Raw genomic sequence first — 22958 nt, 5'->3', positions numbered from 1 at the left:
TCCGTTTATCAATCCAAAGAACGCTAGGAACGTACTTGTGTTCTTGAGAAGAACTCCAGCCAAGAACGTTCGTGAGACGTGAGAAGAACGTTCTTGCCAAGCGTCTAGCGAGAACGGTCTTGCAAGACCGCGAGGACGGAGAACGATTTGAGATGCGTGTGTTCTTGCAAGGACTTCTGGGAAATCAGATGCGTTCTCTGCATCCTCAATAAAAGGGGCGAATCAAGAACACTTGCGGGTATTTTGGGCGTTCTTGGTGACTTGTGTTCTTTGGATTGGAACCGTTCTTGGGCAATGAAAGATTACGTCAAACGAGTTCGCAAGAACACAAGAATGGAGAAAAACGTGGATTGGTAAACAGCCAACATCCCTGTGACTCTGGGATAGGCCATCTCTGCTTCGGTCTGGTGAACACAGAGAACTGATTACACTCGAATAGACTATCTGCTGTTTCTGTCTGGTGATCACGGTGAGGAAATCAAATTGACTCTTGAACAGCAATCTACTGCTTCTGTCTGATGGCCTTCTGTGTTATTCATTATATGATTCAACACTAGTGGACAGGCTAGAACAAAACTTGCTGCCTGTATCTCCACAGACTCACTTCTGAACAGGCACTGAGCTTGGCTACTATGTCCTGAGTCCTACAATTCTAGTGAACTGACAGATGAAGGCTGCTGTTCTGCCACCACTTTAATATCTCTCCAGAGGACTTTGTGTGTGTGCGTGTGTGTCTGTGTGTGTGTTTGTGTGTCTGTAGAAGTACCATCCATCTGCCCATGCACAGAAAATGGATGACGCATAGAATTTACCCCAGTAAAATGTCACATTTATTATGATTTGGTAATGTGTGTGTGCGTGCTTCCTTGCTATGGGCTGGCTTTTCTGCCGACAGAAATAAACGAGAGTGCTGATAAATGCTACAGAATAAATCTCAGAATACTAAATGCAGTGTAAGAGGGTGGCTATGTGCTTGTGCCAGAGTGTGTGTGTGAGTGTGTGTGTGTGTGAGGGTGTGTAGTTGTGTAGCTTCCATTTATTAGGGTCCATTAACGAAACCGATGTAGTTCGTCTGATGAGTGTCAACTGTAAAACTGTTACCAAGCTTATTGGTTGTTTCTCACTGCTTGTGTCACACCAGGAAACTGTTAATTTGCTGGCGGATGCCCAGCATGTTGTCTCATTTACACACACACCAACACGCACACACACCCATCCCCACACACACAGCTGCAGTTCAAAGCATTGTTGGTGTGTCACGTTAATCCTGGTTCTAGTGGCCAAGAGACAGGGTGATGTTCCCTGTCTGCAGACCTGGCTGGACTTCCTCCACTAAAACCGTAGGTCACCCTGGCTATGGCACACACACACACACACACAGTTAATGACAGTCTGAAAGAGGACACTTGTGGTGTGCATGGCTGCTTGCAGTCACACTGACAATCTGCTCAAGGTCACTGCTTGGCCCATCGGCAGGTGAGTTAGCTTGTGTGTGTGTGTGTACTGACATTTGTGTGTGTGTGTGTGTGCACACATGTGCGTGTGGGTAAGTACCTGTCGATCTCCAGCTCTCTCTGCCTCAGCAGACCCTCTTTAATCTTCACCAGAGTGTTGACAGGTAGCGACGTCCCCGCGAGCATCTGGAAGGGAAACACAAAAACACAGGGTTCATCATCAGCGTCATCACCCCTCATTTCAGGGGTATCACCATTACCCTCGTAACATCCCCTCTCCTTTGGTGGGTCTAGCATATAAACGGAGAGATGCCGCGAGAATGGAAGGTTCCGGTCTCCCTCAGAGACTGTCCTTGTCCCGCTCCCAGTGGCTGAGGCCTCCACCCTCACTCACTCACCCCCGCCCCCCCTGTCACATCAGGCTTATCTCCACGACCCCCCCCCCCCCCTCCGACCCCCACTACCCCTTTCCTAGGAGTCCCTTCAGCGCCGGCATGGTGTGAGCGACAACGTGTGTGAGATGGGGCTGTGCGTGAGAATGTATACGTGTGGGTGTGTGTGTCTATGATTCTATGAGAGTGTGCGTGGGCTTATCTGTAGGCTTCCAGATGGAGGAGGCCATTCCCAGAACTCTCCCTACACCCCCTCTAAGAGCCCAGCTGAGAGCCTCCATTACAGGCTATGTACAGGTCCTCCCAGCCACTCTGCCAGGGGCAGGAGAGGGTGTCCACTCAGGGGGGTTGGGGGGGGGGGGGGGCGAATGGAGGCTTCTGCATTCACATTTACGCTCCCGGAGACACTCTTCCACCCTGAGCTATTCGGAGAGGGTGCTTTGCATCCGTTTCGTACAGTTTGGTCGACCAAACGGGCCTCGACAAAACAGGTCAACAAAACAGGCCTCAACAAAACAGGTCTCAACAATGGGGGTTATAAATAGGCTGGACTGTGGAAGGGATCTAGGGACAAGCGACGTGCACGACACCTGGTTTCAATCATCTGTGTGTGAGGGGGGGGGGGGGGCAGTGAGGCTGTGTGAGACGGAGGTTTTGATTGACGAGGTATTTTTACCAGTTCACAGTTGCCGTGGCTACAGAGCTTACCAGGGGTGTGGTTTAAAGAGAGGGCTACGCACCTGCCAGTTTTAGGCTTTAGAAAAAATGGTGGCCGGCTCTGCCTGAGCCTGGTGCTAAACCTAACGTAGCCATGCCAATCACTCACTGTGTGTGTGTGTGAGAGAGAGAGACAAGCTCAAATATGTCAAGAGAGCAGATAGAGAGGATTGCAGGAGGGGGGGTGGGGTGGGATTCTGGTGTCGCCAGACAGTCGGTAGCCAACGAGTGTGAGTGTGTGTGAGTGAGTGAGTGAGTGAGTGTGTGTGCTCGGATAACTTCAACTCCCCGGCAGAATCTTCTTACATGCTTCTCCTTCGTTCCTGACCAGCTAAGACATCTACTGTGAACATCTGGAACCTTCCCCTCCTCCACAGACTGAGGCCCTGCTACTGCACCCTCACACCCTCACACATCCGGCACGGCTGATCTCAGCTGCATGTGTGAATGTGTGGACGTGGGGCCCTCTCAAACAGCCCTCTAGGTCACATCAACCTGCTGTATTCCCAACCTGCTCGCCAGACTCACTTTACTGCACTCTAATAACCGGTCTCTCCTCTGAGGTGTGTGTGTGTGTCTCAGATATGAAGATATTTATCATCTGCCACACACACACACAAACATGGCCGCTTTATCCATAAAACACGCTGAGAATGCAGAAGGTCAAACCCAACTCCAGAGAAGGCCATGCTAACTAATGACAGTGTGTGTGTGTGTGTGAGTGAGTGAGTGAGTGAGTGAGTGAGTGAGTGAGTGAGTGAGTGAGTGAGTGAGTGAGTGAGAGAGAGAGAGAGAGAGAGAGAGAGAGAGAGAGAGAGAGAGAGAGAGAGAGAGAGAGAGAGAGAGAGAGAGAGAGAGAGAGAGAGAGAGAGAGAGAGAGAGAGAGAGAGAGAGAGAGAGAGAGAGAGAGAGAGAGAGAGAGAGAGAGAGAGAGAGGGGGGTGATTATGTCTGTGATTACCATGGCACAGCATGGAGAGAGGAGAGGCAAGGCCATAGAGGACAGGGACAAAGACAGCTCGGGCAGTCTGTATGTGTGTATGCGCGTGTGTGGGGGAGCGTGTGTCCGCGGGGTGCGGGCATTCGGGCATTCGGGCGTGGGCGGGGGGGGGTTCAGTCGGTAAATCCAGGTCTTTCCAGTCCTAATCTCCCTTCTCTGGTGACGGCCCTCGCTCCTCCAGTCCTCGGTTCCAGCCCTGCCACCTTCTACAGCGGGCCAATTCCTTTATTTTCCTTCTCAGTAGTGATGCTGATCCTGGACCCCCCTGCATTTCTCCTCTTAGGTGTACCAGTTTCTCAGCCAGCTCCTTGCTATCCTGTTGCACTCGCTCCGTTGACAGACCCTAACCCTACCCTGCGGCACCGCCGGAATCAGGCCCCCGTCTTCCTGCGCCAACGACTGGAGCCGACACGCTGGTCTGAGGTAACAGAGGCAGGGGTCACATACTCTCTCACACACAAATGCAAATTCACTATTGCAGACTACAAAGTATTAAAACAGTATCACGACTGTTATCCCTCAAACATTCATCCAACGTGAGCTCAAAGATAGACATTGTTTCCGGATATTCAAAAAAAAATTAATAATATCTTGTTCGGGACTCTCCTGTTTTTTTTATTTTGCACATCCCTTTCCTCCTTCACTCCCCATCCTTCTTTTGTTCCCGCCCCATTCCTGCTGTCTCTCTTTCGCTCTCTCTCTCCCTCCGTTCCTCTTTCTCTCCGCCCCTCTTGTTTTCCACGCCTTACGCCCAGCGTCTGGGTCCAGACCAGAACCTCGCCTGACACACAGGCAGTCCACACCAGACTAACCATTTCAGACCAGACCAGACCAGTACTTCACCCTCACCAACAGCCAGACCAGGACTCTGGGACCAGCTCGCCCATCGCAGACCTCCAGCCATCAAGCCAGCAGCCAAGCCAGGAGCAGCAGGCATTAAGCAGCCTCTCCACCTTCCTCCTCCAACTCTCCACCTCCTGTCCTCTAAAGCAGGTAAGACTAGCCCCTCCACAACCCCCCCAACCCTGCAGCCTCTTCTGGTCCAGTCAGCCACCCGGGCTGTTAGTTTAGCCGTGTTCCTCTCTACAGGATGAGGACATGCTGACGAGCCACAGACACTGGTTAGGAGTTCAAATGTGTTACAATGTTTCATACTTCATTAGCATGTAATTACGTCCTCTTTAAACCAATATTCTCATTCAGTGCACGGTATACTGTTACATGCAAAACTTACACTTAGAAGAGGTAACTACATTACTGGTATAAAAAGCTAACAGCGCTGTTCCCTTACTAGAATACATTTGCATTCAGAACAGAACTGGACTTTGCATTGACTGAAATGAGTGATGAACAAAAGAGAGTCTGTAGACTAAAATGACATGGCAAACACACACACACACACACACACACACACACACACGTGTATACATACACACCCCAACCAGCCAACACTTGTCCATTGACCTGTCATCAGTTTTGGTTTGTTTTGTACTGGCAGAGACATTAGCCTTTGGCTGCACTAATGTTGTCTCTGGTCAGGAAAAAACACTGAAAAACACGCACGCGCGCACACACACACACACACACACACACAAAACATTGCTAGCTGATGCCATCATGGAAAGCTCAACAGAGGGGCCAAGCTCAATTGAGACCTCCCTCCTCTAAACGCCTAACCCCACACACACTCACAACGTTTGCCAAGAGACAGTTTAGAAACAAAAACATTCACATTATTGGCTGGGGAATCCTCTGTTCCGAAATGCTTCCTTTTTAGGTTCTGTTCAGTAACTCCCTCTGGCAGTTCCCTCTTAGAAACACTGCAGAGGTTTAAAGCAAACACACCCCTCATACCTCATGTCTGTCAGTGGTTTCATTTCAAATAGCTTAAGTATGCTTGATTTAAACTTTATTAGTGCCAGTTGGGTGGGGGTGGGATGGGGAGATTAAGCCCATCTTGGGAGAAACTTTCCAGAGACACAGCTTAGTTTGAACCAGCTTGGGGTCTGTTGCCTGACCCGGGCTATCAGAAAGTATATGAAGGTGAACTTGATTTGACTCACAGTTCGCACCCATGGGACTGTGGTCCATCGGTATGTTGCCAGGCGCCTTCAGCCTCCAGTATGACCCTAACTGACCATGAGGTTAGCAGAGGGCTTGGTGACAGGGTTAGGGTTGCCAGGGGGGAGATTAATGAATTTATCATTCTCCGACGTGGCTGTATGTGTCTATATGTGTGTGTGTGTGTGTCTTATCACTACTTGACTCCCAGCCCTCTAGAGCCTGTGGTGCTGAAAGCCCTTCCTCCTGGTCAGCGATGCCGCTGTGTGTTATCAATCTGACCCGGGTCATGTGACAAGGGTGGGTCCTGAGCCTCACCCCCATTACCCAGAATCCCCCCTCATGGCCTCTCAGGTCAGGCCTACTCTGGAGTGGATACTAGAGATCCTCTTCAACACACAAACACACACAGTGAGACAGGCAAAGGTCAGGCCTAAGAATACCTCCTGGTTCCTAGTGGAGGTATGTAGCTGGGGTATGTAGGTGGGGAGGGGGGGGGGGATTTAACTGCACCCCCCCCCCCCTCCCAGGGCACTTAGCTGGAGCTGGAGAGATAGTCTGTCATTAGACAGACTGGGGCACAGCCTGAGTGTCCTTGCTTATTAATTCGACGGTGCTAACTGTCCATCTATTTGCTGTCCCCCAACCCCCCCCACCCCCCCTCGTCCCAACCCCCTAGGTCACCCGGATCTCTGGTCCTCCTCCCTCACCCCCCCCAGACTCCACCTCGGCCCTCCCGCTTCCCCTGACACGCCTGCGCCGACCTCCCGCCGCCACCAGAGGGGGCTGCCGCACCTGCTCTCTCACCAGCGAGCGTAGCCCAGGCCGTCCCCACAGGCCTTCACCACCTACGACCCCCCCCCCCCCCCCCCCCCCCTGCTACGAGCATCCCGCTACGTGAACCACCCCCCCTCCAGCCCGGCAGCCAGACCACATGGAGAAGGTGCAGCACATGACCCGCTCGGCCTTCAGGCGGGCGTCCATGGCGGTGGAGGTTCCTCCGCAGGCCAGGCAGAACATGCAGGAGCTCTTCGTCAACTTCTGCCTCATCCTCATCTGCCTGCTGCTCATCTACATCATCGTCCTGCTCATGTGAGCGGGGCGGGGGGGAAGGGGGACGGAGGGGAAGGGGCTGGGGTCCTGGGCAACCAGGGTGGATCTTTGGGAGGTTGGGCTGATTGGGGAGGAGGGGTGTGTGTGCGCGTGGGTGGTGGGGGGGTCATTGAGATGATCTGTTTATAGAATAATAGATTCTAAATTGTGGTTTGGATTGAAGGGTATCTGTGAGATCAGACAGCTGCGTTAATCCCACTAGGCATGGATAACCAGGCACCTGTCCAGGTCTAACGACACCATAGCTGCTAACACAGGAGCCTGGACGGTCCCCTCTGTCACTGCCTGGGTGTGGAGGCCATGACAGAGCCAGGCTGGTATGATGCTGAACACTAGGGGGCACCACTGCCGTTTGTCTGTTATCCATGCTCTCCTCCTGCATGCAACCACACAACTAATGTCAACAGCCCACTGACACACTGCTTCAATAAACTGGCAATGGAAAACCTGATTATTGAGTGCGTGTGTGTGTGCGCGCGTGTGTGTGTATGTATGTATATATGTTTGTGTGTGTGTGTGTATGCATGTGTGTGTGTATGCATGTGTGTGTGTATGCATGTGTGTGTGTATGTTTGTGTGTCGGTGTCTCATTGGCCCCTTCTTTCTCCAAACAGACCACTGTAGCTGAACCAATGACCATCTATCCATCCATGCACCAATCTTCTGCCCCATAGAGTACCGTCCCGTCAGGATGCAAATGACACAATGCCGTCTCAATCTGCTGCTCGACTTCCTGGTCACGCTTGTGCGAACCGTGACCTCACATCCAGTGATGTCATATCCTTGATGTAGCTGCAACTAGCCTAACCAGTAATCAGCTCCAGCCCACATATGGAACAGTGGAGGAGCACAGATTACACAACGTCAGAGTCTAGAGCTGTTTCGGGGTTTCAAACAGCTGTGTGACAATAAGTAGCAACACAGTTCATCATCTTCTGCTAGCTAGCACACACGGCATGCATGACTGCTACATTGCTAATGCAAAGCCAGCATCACCCTGTCACAATGATGTCACACATTCTAATTCTCTGTGCTGTAGCACACGGTGATGTCACATTTTGATGTCACACACTGATTTGGACACGATCGAATGATTCCTTGGGTCACACACACTGATGTTGATGTCCTTGTGCAGTCCGTCACACACTGATGTCACACACGCTGACGATATCAAAACTACTATATTGCCGAATATAAGGCTAAAGCTAGGCTGAATATATCAAGGTTGAGACAACAATGTCACCACAACGCAGGAGTTTGGATTTCATGGGACCAGAGAGAATTTGTCTCCAATAGCAACAGATACTGTTGTTACAGAATTTGCCCCAACAGTAACAACAGTAGCTAACTGTTAGGGTTAGCTACTATTAGTGTTTCCAGTTCAATTCTACATAAAGACAACCAAGTATGTGGACATAAAGCCACTTAGAGACAAAATTTTGCTTATTTTGTCATCCAGTTGGGCATTCCATGCATATTTATCCATTCCAATTTACTTAAGCAAAATACACAAAGGCTCATGGGTAACTGTGTCTCACCCTTCACATATTGTTCCAATAAAGCAGGAAGTCACATCCCTAGTCCACTCTGGAACTACAGCGATACTACAATTCCCAGAAGCAACAGTTTGACATTTCCATCTTTCTGCGTTCCTCAATTGCTGTAAGACACTAACAAATAAAAAGACTGGATCATAGTTAAGATTTACAACGTGAGGACCTGGTCTGTTTTCATTCAGTCACAAACCTCCACTCAACAGCGGACCACAAATATATTTCATTGATACCAATAACTGGTTCATTTGTAATTGGACACTGGAATGTTTTGGAGGAAAGCTATTTTTTGGGGCACTGAAGGAACGTGAGTGAACTCTAGCAGGTCCCAGAGGTAATGTACCTCTTCCACCACAAGGGGGAGACAGAGACCCATGTATGAGCTGCCAGGAGGCACAGACCCGTCCAAACGGCCTGTTCTACATCTCTACTGCTATCAACCTTCCCCTCTCTCCCTTTCCCTCCATCTTTCTTCCATGCCTCCTTCCTTCCCTCCCTCCCTTCCTTCCTCCCCTCTCACCTGGTTTATCTCCGCTTCCTGCCGCAACCTCTCCCTCTGTTGTTGCTCCTGTTGCCACGCCGACAGCCCCCCTCCCGTCTCCGGTCCGTTCCGCGCGGGGCCGGCGCCGCCGCAGGCCTCCGGATCGGGCCGGTACTCCATCTGTTCACTCAGCCACATCTGGGTCCGGACGGCAGGCTGGATGGGGGAGCCTCCCGGAGCCTGGTGTCCCAGCGGCAGGCCTCTCTGGCTGGGCAGCACCAGGCTGGCGGCCGCCCCTGTCCCTGGAGCTCTGCTCTCGGTTAACACACCGTAGCCCAGGTCCAGACTCCGGGGCTTCAGCGGGGAGCCCCGGGCCGGGTCGTACCGATAGCGGGGGTCCGCTCCCGGGGAGCGCAGCTGCAAGCCCTGGGTGAGGGGAAGGTAGGGCTCGGTGGTGATGGTGGTGGTGGAGCCCCCTAGAGGCTCCTGGCGGTAGCCGTACAGCAAGCCGCGGTCCAGGGAGCCGTGGGGGTCGTAGCGGTAGCCGCTCGCCCTCCCCGAGGGGCAGGTCTTTTCCGGGGCGGAGAGACGGGTCAGGGAGGACCAGCGCCTGACGGGACGAGGGTCCTGCATGTCCAGAGAGGGATCCGGAGGGCTGGGGGCGGCCAACTGGCAGGAGGAGCTCCAGGGGCTGGCCACGCCCGTGGAGGGGCCGCAGAGCTTGGAGCTGGAGGAGGGCGAGGGGGAGGGCATGACGTGGGCGGTGGGGATGCCCCCCCCGGAGCGCAGGGGCTGGAAGGAGGGGGTGGTGCTGGAGCTGGAGTGATCTGGAGTAGAGAGAGAGATGGAGAGAGAGAGAGGTTAGGACAGGAGTACAGAGACACTGGGGAGAGAAGGAGAGAGGAACGGCAGGAGGGACAGTTTGTGTGGGTGGGAACACGTATATTTGGAATATGCCGTTTCTCTACGAACTCTTTAATAAATGAGAAGTGCTGCCTCCCTGACAATGGCCACACACACACACATTTAAAGATATTGGACAGCAGCAAGGATAGGGTACAGGGATGAGGTGCGTGTTTGGTGTTGGTCAGTGTGTGTGTGTGTGTGTGTATTATGACTGGCCCATATCCATTCTGCTCCGGGTCCATAAATAGACAAATCAAAGAGTCCCTATGTGTCTCCATGCATCTCATTTAAACTAGATAACTCTGCAATGCAGCAGTTTGGGATACACTCTTAGGAAAACAAGAAGTCTGGGTGTGTGTATGTTGTAAGTGTGTGTTCTGTATAGATCCATTTTGCCAGGCCGAGGTGCTGGTTGGCCAGATAGCATCGGGGAATATAGTGCTGATTGGCTGTGAGTGTCTGTCTATCATCACCCTTCATTCCAACAATTAGAGTAGGTTGTTTACACATCATCGCACCTCCCCAAATGTTCCCCTCTCAGTCTAACAGGAAGTAGTCTATTATGACCAACTGGGGCAAACCCTCCCCCCAACCCTCCCCCAACCCTGGCCTATCCCTACCCCCAACCCTGCCTCGCCCCCACCTCCCCCCCTCCTCCTTCGCACCCTCCCCCCGGCCACCAACACTGGCCCAAACCTAACCCAAAATCGAATACTAGACAAAGTTATCGACACTCTCCCTCGATCCTACCCCCTCACAAAACCTCCCCAACCCTAACCCCAGCAGACTAGCTAACTATCCCCCCCCCCCCCCCCCCCTGCCCAGCCCCCCCTTCTTTACCCACTGTCTGACCGTATTCACCCTCTGGAGGCTGGCTAATTGTTTCACATGACTGACCAACAGGGTCAGTAGACAGACAAGATCTGTTTTGTAACGGTAACGAGTCAGTCTACAGCTTGACCTGATGGATCCGTATCATATCCGAATCATTCACCAACCACAAACCGGACGGGGTAGGAATGTATAATGGATGTAGCCATGGGACAGTCAACACTGGTTTATTACAGTCAGAAAAGTGTAGCGTCTGACCATTAATGGAGAAGAGGGGTTCACCAACAACAACGTTTTCTACTTTTGATCCTGAAAAGGTCAGCGATGAGTCAGGCCTTTTACTGCCTTTAGGATTATAGATTCTGGAGACTCTTCACAGTCCCAGAGAAGGTGAGGTAAACAAAAAAGAGAGAAGGAGATAAATCGAGAGGTAGAGAAGAAGGGAAAGATAGAGAAGTGAACCGAGAGGTAGAGAGTTGGGGAGGCTTCTCAACAGAGCTCTCCTTTGTTAACACTTGTGTGTCAGGGCAAATGCATAGCAGCTGGGGAAGAATGTGTGTGTGTGTGTGGGTGTGTGTGTGGGTGTGTGCCTGTGCACGCTTCCTCAGACTGTGAAACAGCACATTCCTGAGACAGACCTGCTGGCATTAGACCACTCTCCCGTGGACACACACACACACACACACACACACACGACAGCCAACGCAAAAAAGTCAAACAGAAAGTGTGAAAAAAATAAATGAGACTAAAAATAATAGTTTATCCCTATACAGTTGTTGAGAGAGCAGGAGGAGACACCCTCTGACGCTGTTGACTAGAAGGCTGGCAGAAGACCCAATGACAGAACAGCAGCAGACGTAGTAAAACGCAGCGTATACTTAGACTAGGAGTGGTGCTCAGACTAACCCGAGGTCTAACCCAGAGGCGCGTTGAGAAGCAGTTGGAGCCTGAAAACTGTGGTGTGGTAGGAGGTTCAGACTCGATCAAATCTGGCCTTGATTAGGAGTCTCGCGCATGCATGCATGCACACACCCGTCACACAGCAATGTTTGTTATTCATGACACAGTAAAAGTGAGGGTTTTTGGGGAGGAGGCCAAGGTTTTAATAACTGGCTGCTTTTAACAAGCTGAACGGTCATCCTCCTCCCAAACCGACCTCATCTGGTCCTGATTAAAACTACTGCAGAGAGGGGAAAGGACTGAGAGAAGGGGGAGGGAGCGAGAAAGAGAGAGAGACAAGGATAGAGGGAAGGATGAAAAGGAATAAAAGAGAGAGACGGAAACCGAGAGAGGGGGGAGGGAGAGACAGAGCGAGGAGAACTAGGCCTATAAAAGCCTGAGGCTGGCAGTACTTAGTCCTCCCATGACGGAGCTCCCAGGCTGGGGGGAGCCCACACAGTCTGAGGGGGGCGTGCGGGGGGGGGGGAATGGATGCAAGGGTTACTAACAGTCACAACCATGTCCCAGATCAGGGTCCCTGGGAGGATGGATGAGTTTGTCCTCTGTGCTCTACTTGTTGTGCTACACTAACCTACCAGTGGTATCTCAGACACATGGCAGGGGAAGGGGAATCAATAGAAACTATGTAGGAGAGGAGAGGATGGCGATGGAATGTGGGTCAACCTATCCGCATTCCTCGGCGTACCCCCCCTTTATCTCCGTTCTCTCTCCCCCCTCTTTCACGTCTCCCTGCACGGCCTTTCATCCCGTCGCCGTCACAGTCATGGAGGAATCTCTCTCCCTCGCCGTTCATCCGCTCGCCTCCTCTCTCGCTCTATTTCCGTCCTCTCCTTCCTCTGTCCCAGATAACACGCGTGCTGTGCTCAGTTGTGATATGTGGCGCTATGCGATGCTTCGTTGGAGCCGTCCTGTTACCTTCGGAACGTCGGCCGCCTCCTCAGAGTCGAGTCACACACACACGTACAAGCAGACACACACGTACACGCAAAGATACACACACGACTGTGTGATGCATTGGGATGCATTTGTTCCAGGCAGCAATGCTGTTACGGAGAACTGACCGATCACACTGAGAACTGACCGATCAGACATCCAAACCAGACTCAGCTGGTCAAACACAGCTGTGTGTCTGTCCGTTTGATCCGTTTACTAACCTGTCTACCTATCTGTCTGTCTGCCTGCCTTCCTACAGAGGCAACTAAAGCACTCTACCAAATATAAAACACAAGCAAAATAAACCAAGTACACAACCATATAAAGAAAACGTCCTCAACTACACACCGACAGACTTGCATCTCCTAATGGAGGATTCAGTTCACGGGGAGGGTGTGTGTGTGCGCGTGTGTGGTGGTGGGGGGTGACAGATGTGTCCCGAGTTTATTTGAACAAGGCCCGGGTGGCCCCACGTGGAGTGAAGAATAAACAAACTGTATTTAGCTGAAAGAAGCCCCACTTATATAACAGGGATAAAGTCACCGCCATGATGCAACACTCGGAACTGGGCCCGGAGGAGGTAAGCTATCAGCCGGAGTAGGGCTGAGGAGAGCAGTGAGGGGATGAGAGGAGGAGAGAGAAGGAGAGGAGAGAAGAAGAAGAGGAGATCAGCCACCAAAGCAGAGCGACCGCCACAACACTAACGACCGCCAACATCAGTCTCAGAGCAACGGCATGTAACACAGTTCGGTTGTTGTTGAAGGAGAGGGAAGGGAGGAGGAGTTCTTGTGAAAGAGCCAGCATCATCCCTGCTAAGGGAACACACTGTCTGATGTTATGTTCTGCCAACCAGGCTTGTTGAGCAATCGCACACACACGTGTTAACCCACCCTCCAGCCTTGTGCACTCCTCTGTATGTGTATGTGTGTGCGTGAGTGTGTATGTGTATATAGATGTGTACATATTGAGTTTCATTGTGAAATGAGAAAGTGGAAATATGTCAGAGGGCAAGCCTGTGAGCTTATGAGTGTGTGTGTGTGTGTGTGTGTGTGTGTGTGTGTGTGTGTAATTTCGGAGAGTGAGAGTTCAACTGTCCATGTCACACATCAATGTATGGTGCATTGCCAACATTGCAGAAGTTGTGTTTCTCCCCCAAGGCACTGTCTTGGTTCATTACATATCCTGTACAGTATGCTAACTATGTTAGCCAGCTAACAGGTGTCAAGGTGGTGTAGCCTGCAGGCACGCGAGCGCTAACGTTAACAGGCCCACGCCTGAGAGGCACATGGCATGCTAGCCTGTTAGCGCTGGTGTTGTTCCCGCCACATTAGCTCATATTTAGCAACACTCTCCTGTTTCACTGAACCAGGACCTGGCGCCATGGAGACGGTCACCAGGCAAGATAACATGACTGAGGGATTCAGAATGTTCTAAACTGGTCCTTGTTGGGGTCAGGGTTATGGTCAGTGTGCAACTAAGGGTCCTATAAAAAGATTATAATTATGTATAGCGATTTTTTGGGTACAAATACATAAATAATTGATGGTATATTCTGTGTATCGTCTGGGAAATGGGGGAAGGAGTCTGTTGTGCAGGTCTTTGTGCCTGTGTGTGTGTGTGTGTTAGGGTGAAGGGTCCAGGTTAAATTCCGCCCCTTGGCCAAACATCCCGGACATTAACCTGAGGACCCCTGAATAGCTGTCCTCCAAGTCTCCCGCCTCAGACGTGTGCTCAAGACCCAAAAGGGAGCCAATCAGATCTCAGCGACGGTTGCCGAGGACACTCCTGGTGACAGCTTGCCTGTCCTGCCAGCTGTCATCAGACTGTCAGGCGGCCATGATGTAACCACTCTGCTGTTGCATCACCAGGGAGACCTCTTAGTTCCAGCGGACTGGCACTTCTACAAGCACACCCTGGCACGCTGGACTGATGTATCGATGCCATTATGGCTGAGTCTGTCAAGGGCTATTCAGATGTCGCCCCGGGGACAAGAGCAGTGGACTGCTACTTTCCATGGCGTTAAGTAACACCTTTAGCTAAGTAACAGCTTTACTGGGGACAAAGTGTGTGCGTGTGTGCGCGCGTGTGTGCTCTCCCAATCATGAGTCTGTGTTGAGACAGAGGATTGCCCTGGAGGCTAAATTGAGACACTCAACCGGCCCTGGCCCCTAACCCTGACCTCTGACCCTGACCAATAACGGTTTCATTGGTCCAATATTCCAATATTTCATTGGTCCCTGGTGTAGCAGTTATTTTCCCGCCCTTAGCTCCTAGAAACAACCGACCCCTGAACATGCAGGGTTCTGGATAGGAGCCCTGTGATCTAACTGCATCCTCAAAACAACTATCAACTACTAGTGTATACTACCCATGCACCCTCCTCCCTCGCATGCACATGTCTCTACCGCTCTCATTCCTCCCCACCAGAAAACCAAGCCTCAGCAGTGCTAATTAGAGTGTTTCACTGACTCCTGTTCTACCAAGGCCAGTTGAAACAGGCCCGGACAGGAGAGAGGTGAGGCTGGGGAGGAGAGGTTGGAGGCTTGGGAGGAGAGGCTGGAGGCTTGGGAGGAGAAGTGAGTCTGGGGAGGAGAGGCAGGAGAGGCAGGGGGCTTGAGGCTGAGGTTGGGAGAGAAGTCAGATGGGCAGGGAACTGAGGCTAGGAAGTGCTGAGCCATCAGCTTTGCTATTCAGATTGCAGAGCAGAGCGAGAGCGAGAGAAGCTCTGTCCCATGAGCAAGAGCTGTATTGTCGCTACGCCCCGCAGGTCTGAACGTACAAGCTCACCCGATAAAGAGAGAGGTTAGAGAAAGACCAATATCGATTGGTTCTCTCCATAAAGTAGAGAGGAAAGGGTGAACAGAGGATCGTGGAGGAAGAGAGCGAGGGAGTAGAAGGGGAAGAGAGAGAGAAGGAGCCAAGAGGGATGGATGTGGGGAAAGTGATAGAGGAGAGGAAGAGGGAGCAGGGGAGCAGGGAGGGAGAGAGGTGGAAAGAGGAGGGATAGATACTGTAGATAGAAGACTGGAAAGAGGAAAGTTGGCAGAGAGAGAGAGAGAAGAGTGCAGGAGAGGGAGTACGATCTTACACACACTGCATCCAAGCCTGGAGGAGTAATAAACCACTGCCGTGTATGTTTGCGTGTGTGTATAGGGGGGTGTGTGCTACACATCCTGCCTATGGTCAATTGGTGAAAGGTAGGAGGGGCCCAGGAATGACTTGTTGCCCTCCAGAAAGACCCAGGGCACATAAGTGGATCTCCAGCCTCTAGTCCCTGTTACTATACACACACACAGAGAGACAAACACACACACACACACACACACACATTCTCTCAAGTCAATCCCACAATAGCTAGCTGTATGTCAGTGAGGACCTGAGGCACAGTTGACAACATCAAGCCTGGTGAAGCCTGGAACCACACAGGTCATGATGAAAGAATGTTCAGGAAAGCCATTATGGTTATTTTAAGCAGAAAGACTCACTGGGTTTGGCAAGGAGAAAGAGAGGAGAGAGAGAAGAGAGGGAGACGGAAAGAGAGGGGAAGGATTAGTAGAGTGACCTCTTTATCTTTCTATCCTCTAAATACAACAGTTGAACGAATTTAGAACGGAAGAACACTTCCTCCAAACTAGCCCAGCTTCTAGAAAACACTTTATCCTGACTGGCCTAGCCTCTTAGTCCTCTGGTCCAGTACATATAGGCTGCAATGGGACCTCGGTTCTGCTATGCTCATTGTGCAGCTTCAGAAGGTCATCTGAGGTATCAGATATCCACCTCGGCCAGGCCTCCTCGCCAGAACCACCTTGGAACATGACTAAGTATCTGTGGAATTCACCTTACTCCTCAAGAAGAAAAAACAAACACACAAAGAAAAACTTTGGTTTTACTGCAGAGACAGAACAGTCATGTTTTATTACAGGAGGAGGAACTAAAATGTCTACCTTGGGTAGGTAGACAGAGTGTACAGATATAGCACCAAAAACAGAATAGCACACACACAAACACGGAACATACATATGCTGAACTCCAAATTCTCTGCAAGGAGACTGGTTTAGATCATAATTCCTCCGGATGCCAGATTAGGCTGAGATTATAGATTACGGATCCTCAGAGTAGCTCTACAATGAGGTGTTTATAGTTGGGGGTTAAGTTCCTTGACAGAGTGCAGGATGGTCTAAGAGGATTCCGGATCATTAAAAACTGTTTTGAGGAACACCAAGGAACAGGCATGTGATGGGTAACAGCCTAACATGTCCTCCATCTTCTGATAGATTCATGTGCAGCACATTGTGTGTCTGGAACAGCATCCTCCCACACACACACACATTCTACCAGTGCAGTTAAAGCCAGGGAAGGCTGTCTGCATGGGTGAAGGACAGCTCGATACATAATGTCACTGCTGGCTATCTCTGTACGCCCCATCTACAACTCCACTAGGCCTCTCTCACCTCCGCTCTTTAGGGTTGCACACTTGGTGTGTGTGTGTGTGTGTAGGTATCCAAGTCACATGGTAGAAACTGAAAAAACACCAGGGAAGCAATCATTATGGTGAGTTGGGATTTGGAAGGATAGAGATGATTCAGCTCTGACTCATACTGAGGAAAGGATGGTGATATCACACACACAAACATACACACACATACAGGCCTTGGCATCTGAGGAGAAACTTCCTTTGATTGGTGGGTCTCTAACCAGTTTCTTAGAGAGCCAATGGGAGGGAAGTGCAGCGGGCTAGCGGAACAAAGGAAACACTCTCGAAAAGCTAAGCACTGCTCTAACAAGCTAGCATGTGTACAAGTGCATCATTAGGGATGCTGCATGGCTAGCTGCCGTTAGCATTGATCAGTGTTAGCCTGCAGGCCTCAGCTCGCAGCAGGATTAGCAGAATAGCACCCAGGCTAATGGCGCTGCTGCTTCTGCATGAGGGGGCAGGATTACAGACAGACATATGTCCCCGTGTTTACTCTCATATCAACCCTAATCTAGGCCACATGCGACCGAATAACTACAAGTTATTATGACCGCGCTCACTAGACTCCGAGTGAATGCTACGAGGCTAGCATCCCCTGACCTTGCTTACTGCAGCGAAGATGTATGTTAGAGTGTGGGCATGCCCCGACCAGAGTTACCAACCCTCCATCACCCCACAGTGACCCTGACAGCCCTCACACCGACACCCCCCTCCCTGACAGGCTGTGATTAGTGTGGAGGGGAGCAGCTGGCAGAGAACGAGGGGGGAGGGGGCACCCCGGGGGGACCCCGAACTGCACACACACACACACACTACACCCCCTAACCTAACTACCTTCAATCATTTTAACAGTATTAGCCCCTCCCCCCCAAATCCTCTCTGTCCTACACTAATGAGATGAGGCCAGGCTCAGGGGCTGTGGACCCCCAAGGGAGCAGGCCCGAGGTGGGGGCTAGTTCAGGGGACGGGGGCTCCATATCCACCTGGGCCTGGATCAGCTGGAGGTCGGGCCACTTAGAGACAACATGGCAGCTGGGCTCCTCATCTCTCTCCCTTCCTCCCTCCCTCTCACACACACACACACACATACTTCTTCCAAATAGGATTTATTAGACAGACCATCTACAGGGTGAAGTTGGTTAGCCATTAGATATCTGAAGAACAAAAGACCAGTGGGAGGGGGGGGGGGGGGGGCAGGTGAAGAAGAAGAAGGGAGGTGGAGGAGAAATCCCTCAGGAGCAGTGTCCTATCCTGGACCAGCATGGCACCCTCACAAGTCACACCCCAGCAGTACTGCAGACGAGTCCTCTGCTCCGAACAAGAGCCGTCAAGTCCATATGAGCAGTCAAATACACACGCGCACGCACACTTTGCTGACATCCCAGCTATGCCACTCGTCCCGAGTGGTGAGTGTGAAGGAGGGATTATGGAGTGTGTTAGTCTGTGTGTGTGTGTGTGTATTCAGTATTATTAGTCGGCCCCAGAGTGAATGTGAGCCTCCTTCCTCCTCAGTTGTTATTCCTGCTCCGTAACACACACCATCTCAGGTTGCCGATCCTCAACGCCCGTCTTCGCCACGGCAACCCGACACCCCGGTAATGGCCTGGGTGGTTGCGTAAGCGCTCAACGGATCTGGACAGAAGTCTGAACAGGGTAGGGGCTAGGACCCAGTAGAGGCTGGAGGGTACAGACAGAGCCTGCAGTTAACTAGAGGGAAGGACAGTATTTATGACCAAATGATGGACAATGCAGGAGTGACAAGAGTCTTTAGTATGTCCACTCATCTCCTGTCCTACCACCCTCTCCACTAGCCTCGCCTGCTAAATACAAGGCTGCCCTGACAGGCCTGTTGGACTCCATTACCCAAAACCCCCCTGGTGAGACCAGAGGTAATTATAGGGAAATCTAGCTGCTGCCGTGGCGATGTGCATAATTAGAGAGCTGGGTCAGGGGGCGTCCTGATTGGAGGAATCTCCTTATTCTGGGTCACATGCCTCCCAGGAGTCCAGGTAGAACCTCTGTGGTGGGAATCCACATTGGAACTGTGTCATCCAGAGAGAGAGAGAGAGGGGGGGGGGGGGGGAGAGGATGGGAGGGAGAGAGAGGAGGGAGGAAGAGACTAAGGAAGGACTGCAGCAAGGTAAAGAAGCAAGGGAGAGAAGTGGGGGAGGATAAAAAGAGAGGGAAGGGGAAGGGTGGAGGAGGAGGGGATGAGGGGGATGTAAGCCAATCACACTCTTCCCTTCACTGGTTTGAGTTAATTGACTTTCTCCTCAAGGTTACACCTGACCACAGAGGAGACAGGGATACCAGGCTCCCCTCAGAGACAGTCATCTGACACACACACACACACACACACACACACACACACACACACACCCACACACACACACACACACACACAGACTCACACACCAACACAGCCAAACATCAAACAATCATGACATGGGTGGAATTAATTAATTCATCCAGAAGACATCCAGAGGCTCTCTAAATGAAGCCAAACTCAAAGCCAGACTCTGCAGTCCGTCAGGCTGGGGTCAGTGTCTGATTCTAATGAGACACGTCACAAATACAGGGTTCCCAACACGACGCAAACGGGTCAGAAGCCAATCACGTGGCTCCTGACAGTCATGTGCCAGACAGCCTAACGTAGCGTGGTGCTGACTGACTTGACTGTGGTGGTGGATGACCTATATTTACATCGACACTATGTCTGACTGGCTGACCTCTCAGCCTCTGGTGCTCTGGCTCAGCTGGAAGGATGTCCCACACCAGTGTGTGTGTGTGTGTGTGTGTGTGTGTGTGTCTCCATCAGACTCCTATGTGGGACAGTCAGAAACAGTGAGAGATCCCTGTGTGTCCTGGAAGTAGTCTTGTCCCCAGGGCGGGCTTTGGTCTAGAACCTGGAACCACTATTGGAGCGTAATGAGGCCGCTGTCTAATTAAGAGGCTGACTAGGGGAGGACGTAAGCGTGAACACGCAGGAAATAAGGCCGGGCGTGTTATGCAAGTGGTGTCAAACGTGTGCTTCGAGACAAGAAGGAGGATAGAAGATCGAAATAGGTCTTCTCTGCATCCGCTGAGAAACGAGGGGGAAAAGGAGAGGAGGAGATGACAGAAGAGGAGGAAAGGAGAGGAGGGGATAGGAGAGGAGGAGAGGTGAGGTTAGGAGAGGAGGGCAGGAGATAGGAAGATGTAGATGTGAGGAAAGATGTCGATTGTAATCTATCAGAGGGGGGGCTGATTGAATTAGAGTGTAACCAGACTGTCTTCCTGCGTAGCCGTAGTGTGTCTGTATGTCTATATAGATGCATTCATACGAGTGCTTTTGTGTGTGTTTGTGTGTGTGCAGCTGTGTGTGTCTGTGTGTAATTGTGTCAAATACGGAGGATTACGGCTGTGGGGGAGAGGAGCCAATTGTAATCTGTGGGCTGAGGATAGCTCTCCTCTGGTTCCAAGTGACTCACTATGCACCGCACCCTGTACGCACACTTGAACAAGCCAGCACAGGGAAGAGTCAAACAGCAGCAATGCTGCACACATGCATTAATACTGCAGTAATACCATCCTGGAACACACAGAGGTCGAGATTAGGAGAGAAGAAGATTAAAGTGTGGGGGGAGAGAGAGAGAGAGAGCGAGAGACAGAGAGCGAGAGATGGGGTTAGAGAGAGAGAGAGAGAAAGAGAGATGGAAAAATTGAGATTTAGAGAGGAAGAGAGAGATGGAAAGATCTAAAGAGAAAGGGAGGGTGGGAGATATATAGATGGGGAGGGAAAACATGTCAGAGAAAGAGAGGGAGGGGAGGATAGATGGAGAGAGAGGGAGCGTCCTGCTAAATGACTAAATGTAGAAAGAGATACTGAAAGACAGATGTGGGGGTGGTACAGGGACAGGGTAAGGCCTGGTGTGACAGTGCTGGGTGATGATATGTAGGCCAGGACAAAGAGGCACAGCTGGCAGTTTTCCGCAGGTGCACAAACACTCACAAAACGGGCATTCAGGTCCATCACCATAGACCTCAATAAGGAACTGTGCAGAGGTTATGCGGAACTGAAAGGTTCCCACGTGTGATACTAGGTAAAAGTAAGATGTGTGGTGGTGATGTTCTCTACTGTCATTGTGTGTGTGCGTGTGTGTGTGTGTGTGTGTGAGGACTTCTGAAAACACTTATCCAGCTTTGAGAAATATGCTGTGTACAGTATTTCTTTTATGGAGGAAAATGTAAGAGAGAGAGAGAGGTGGGTGAGAGAAACAGAGAGAAAGAGAAGCTTCCAGAGACCCAGACCACAAAAATGAGCTCTGAGATCTGCTCATTCCTAGTCCTTTGTTCCTCCATCTGGGTTTGGGTTCTGGAGCCTGTGGCGGGAGTTTTGTCCCAAATCTTACCTTCCACGCTATCCGAACAAGAGGTCCCGATGCCTGTGTCGCCGCTGTCGGATGCCGTGCTGTGGCGTCGCCCGCGGTTACTATTGCCAGGGGCGGAAGACGTGGGTTGCCATGTAGAGTCACACCCCGGAACCCACCCAGGAGAACTGCTGCTGCAACCTAAGGGAAGATAGCACAAGGGTTAGGACGACGACTTTCAAAGCACCACTCACTAAATGCTCCTTCAATTAACACTGTTAAGGTTGATAGTTGATTCCAGAATGCGTTTCAACCGGTTGAGCGGAACGATTGACTGATCTAGAATGCACTGAGCACCTTCATTCAGAAGCAGCATCGTTCAAACCATAGCTACTGGGATTTGATATTGAAGAGAATTGCATTGACATTAAGCCTCCATTTAGAGTTCTAAATAACCAGGTTTAAACTGGCTCCTGTCAGGCATGTAGGTATTGTTAATGTAACACCACTGTGTGTGGGCTATCTTAGAAACTGTGTTTGGTCATTATCACTCAACAAACAGAGCAACAGCTAAACACACTAGACCAGCTGCTTAACTTAGCTCTGCCAGCATATGGTGGTGAAGGAAAAGGCCAATCCCCCTGTAAAAACACACACATCTACACACAGCAATAGACCAAAGTGGTCAAAGACAGCATGAATTGATCCCAGCTCATCTGTAATCAAGCCGAGGCTGTTTTACGCTCTGTGCGATGGAGTTGTTCCAAGTAAATATAGAGAAGAAGAGTGTTGACAGGTCACCAAGAGAGGCAAGGTATGACAATCAGGAAGTGTTTGGTTTCGGACTTCCTGTGGACTAGCTGTGAGAGCCGCGAGGCCAATTTGATCCCCTTTCAGCCTCTACCTTCCACCAGCCAGCCTCTCAGCCTCTACCTTCCACCAGCCAGCCTCTCAGCCTCTACCTTCCACCAGCCAGCATCTCAGCCTCTACCTTCCACCGGCCAGCCTCTCAGCCTCTCCCAGGGAGCCTCTACACAGGTAAACCACCAGTCTGACCGGTACGTTCTGATCTGACATGAACACAATGCTGCGTTACTAATCAACTGCCTCAGGTGGTGATGAAAATGAGGACTACAACGACAGGAAATAACATTTGATTACAGGAGCAGCTTCTGTGGCCTCCTCTGCACTCTCTGACACATTACATAATAAGACAGACTAGCGTCTGAGAACAGGACAGGTACATTAGGTTAATCCACAGGTAAGCATGGTATATATGTGTGTGTGTGTGTGTGTGAAAGTGGTCAGAAGAGGGCTACGGCTCAGGTCAGGTGTGCGATATAAAGAGGTGAGTCACTCTCACCTTTAAAAGTGTCCATCCCTTCCCTGGTTGGCTCTGAGCATGCCCAGTCCGGCTAGCTCCTTGTCTGCTCTAATATTAGACGGATCGTGTTAGACGACAGACACTAAGACTGACCTGGTGAGGTGGAGGAGAAAGGTAGAGCGAGAGAAAGGATGGGGATTAGGATGGGGCAGTATTTAGAAGAGAGAGAGCGAGAGAGATGGGGGGGAAGAGAGAGAAAGATAAATAGATTCAGGGGCCTCTAGTACTTCTCACCAAGTCTGTCTCTCTGTCTACCTGCGTCGTTTCAGAATGCCTGTCTGTCTGCCTCACTGGCCCTTCACAAACACCTGTGATTTATGTCGTGGCTCTGACAGCTAAAGCCCAGGGTTC

General features: G+C 51.1%; 2 protein-coding genes across 7 annotated transcripts in view; one reads left to right on the top strand and one right to left on the bottom strand.

The window, feature by feature from the left end:
- The window catches only part of cep85l (centrosomal protein 85, like), a 36070-nt gene that overhangs the window by 7639 nt on the left and 5473 nt on the right, over nt 1-22958 (bottom strand). For 4 of the 5 annotated variants that reach the window (XM_062467597.1, XM_062467593.1, XM_062467594.1 and 1 more), the window contains exons 2-4: nt 21266-21424; nt 8810-9597; nt 1555-1640 (exon numbers count right to left, since the gene is read on the bottom strand). In XM_062467597.1, coding sequence (XP_062323581.1) covers nt 1555-1640; nt 8810-9597; nt 21266-21424 — 1033 coding nt within the window. Of the gene's footprint in view, nt 1-1554; nt 1641-8809; nt 9598-21265; nt 21425-22586; nt 22701-22958 lie in introns of all 5 variants that reach the window. The other variant, XM_062467596.1, reaches the window with a different exon arrangement.
- pln (phospholamban) lies at nt 3723-8451 on the top strand. Of its 2 annotated transcripts, none has more exons than XM_062467599.1 (4): nt 3723-3985; nt 4318-4555; nt 6303-6715; nt 6939-7187. In XM_062467599.1, exons 3-4 carry the CDS (start codon nt 6558-6560, stop codon nt 6946-6948), a joined length of 168 nt encoding a protein of 55 aa, XP_062323583.1. In that variant the 5' UTR covers nt 3723-3985; nt 4318-4555; nt 6303-6557; the 3' UTR covers nt 6949-7187. The 2 variants fall into 2 exon arrangements, with proteins under 2 accessions (XP_062323583.1, XP_062323582.1); XM_062467598.1 differs by lacking the exon at nt 6939-7187 and adding an exon at nt 7351-8451 and having other exon boundaries at nt 3782-3985.

This window comes from Osmerus eperlanus, chromosome 8, assembly GCF_963692335.1.
Source record: "Osmerus eperlanus chromosome 8, fOsmEpe2.1, whole genome shotgun sequence".
In the NCBI taxonomy this organism is placed as follows: Eukaryota; Metazoa; Chordata; class Actinopteri; order Osmeriformes; family Osmeridae; genus Osmerus; species Osmerus eperlanus.
The sequence above is the reverse complement of the archived record's forward strand: the minus strand, read 5'-3'. Positions and strand labels throughout refer to the sequence as shown.

What these genes read in the sequence shown, in the direction of transcription:
- pln (XM_062467598.1), top strand. Translation starts at nt 6,558, where the DNA reads ATGGAGAAGGTGCAGCACATGACCCGCTCGGCCTTCAGGCGGGCGTCC.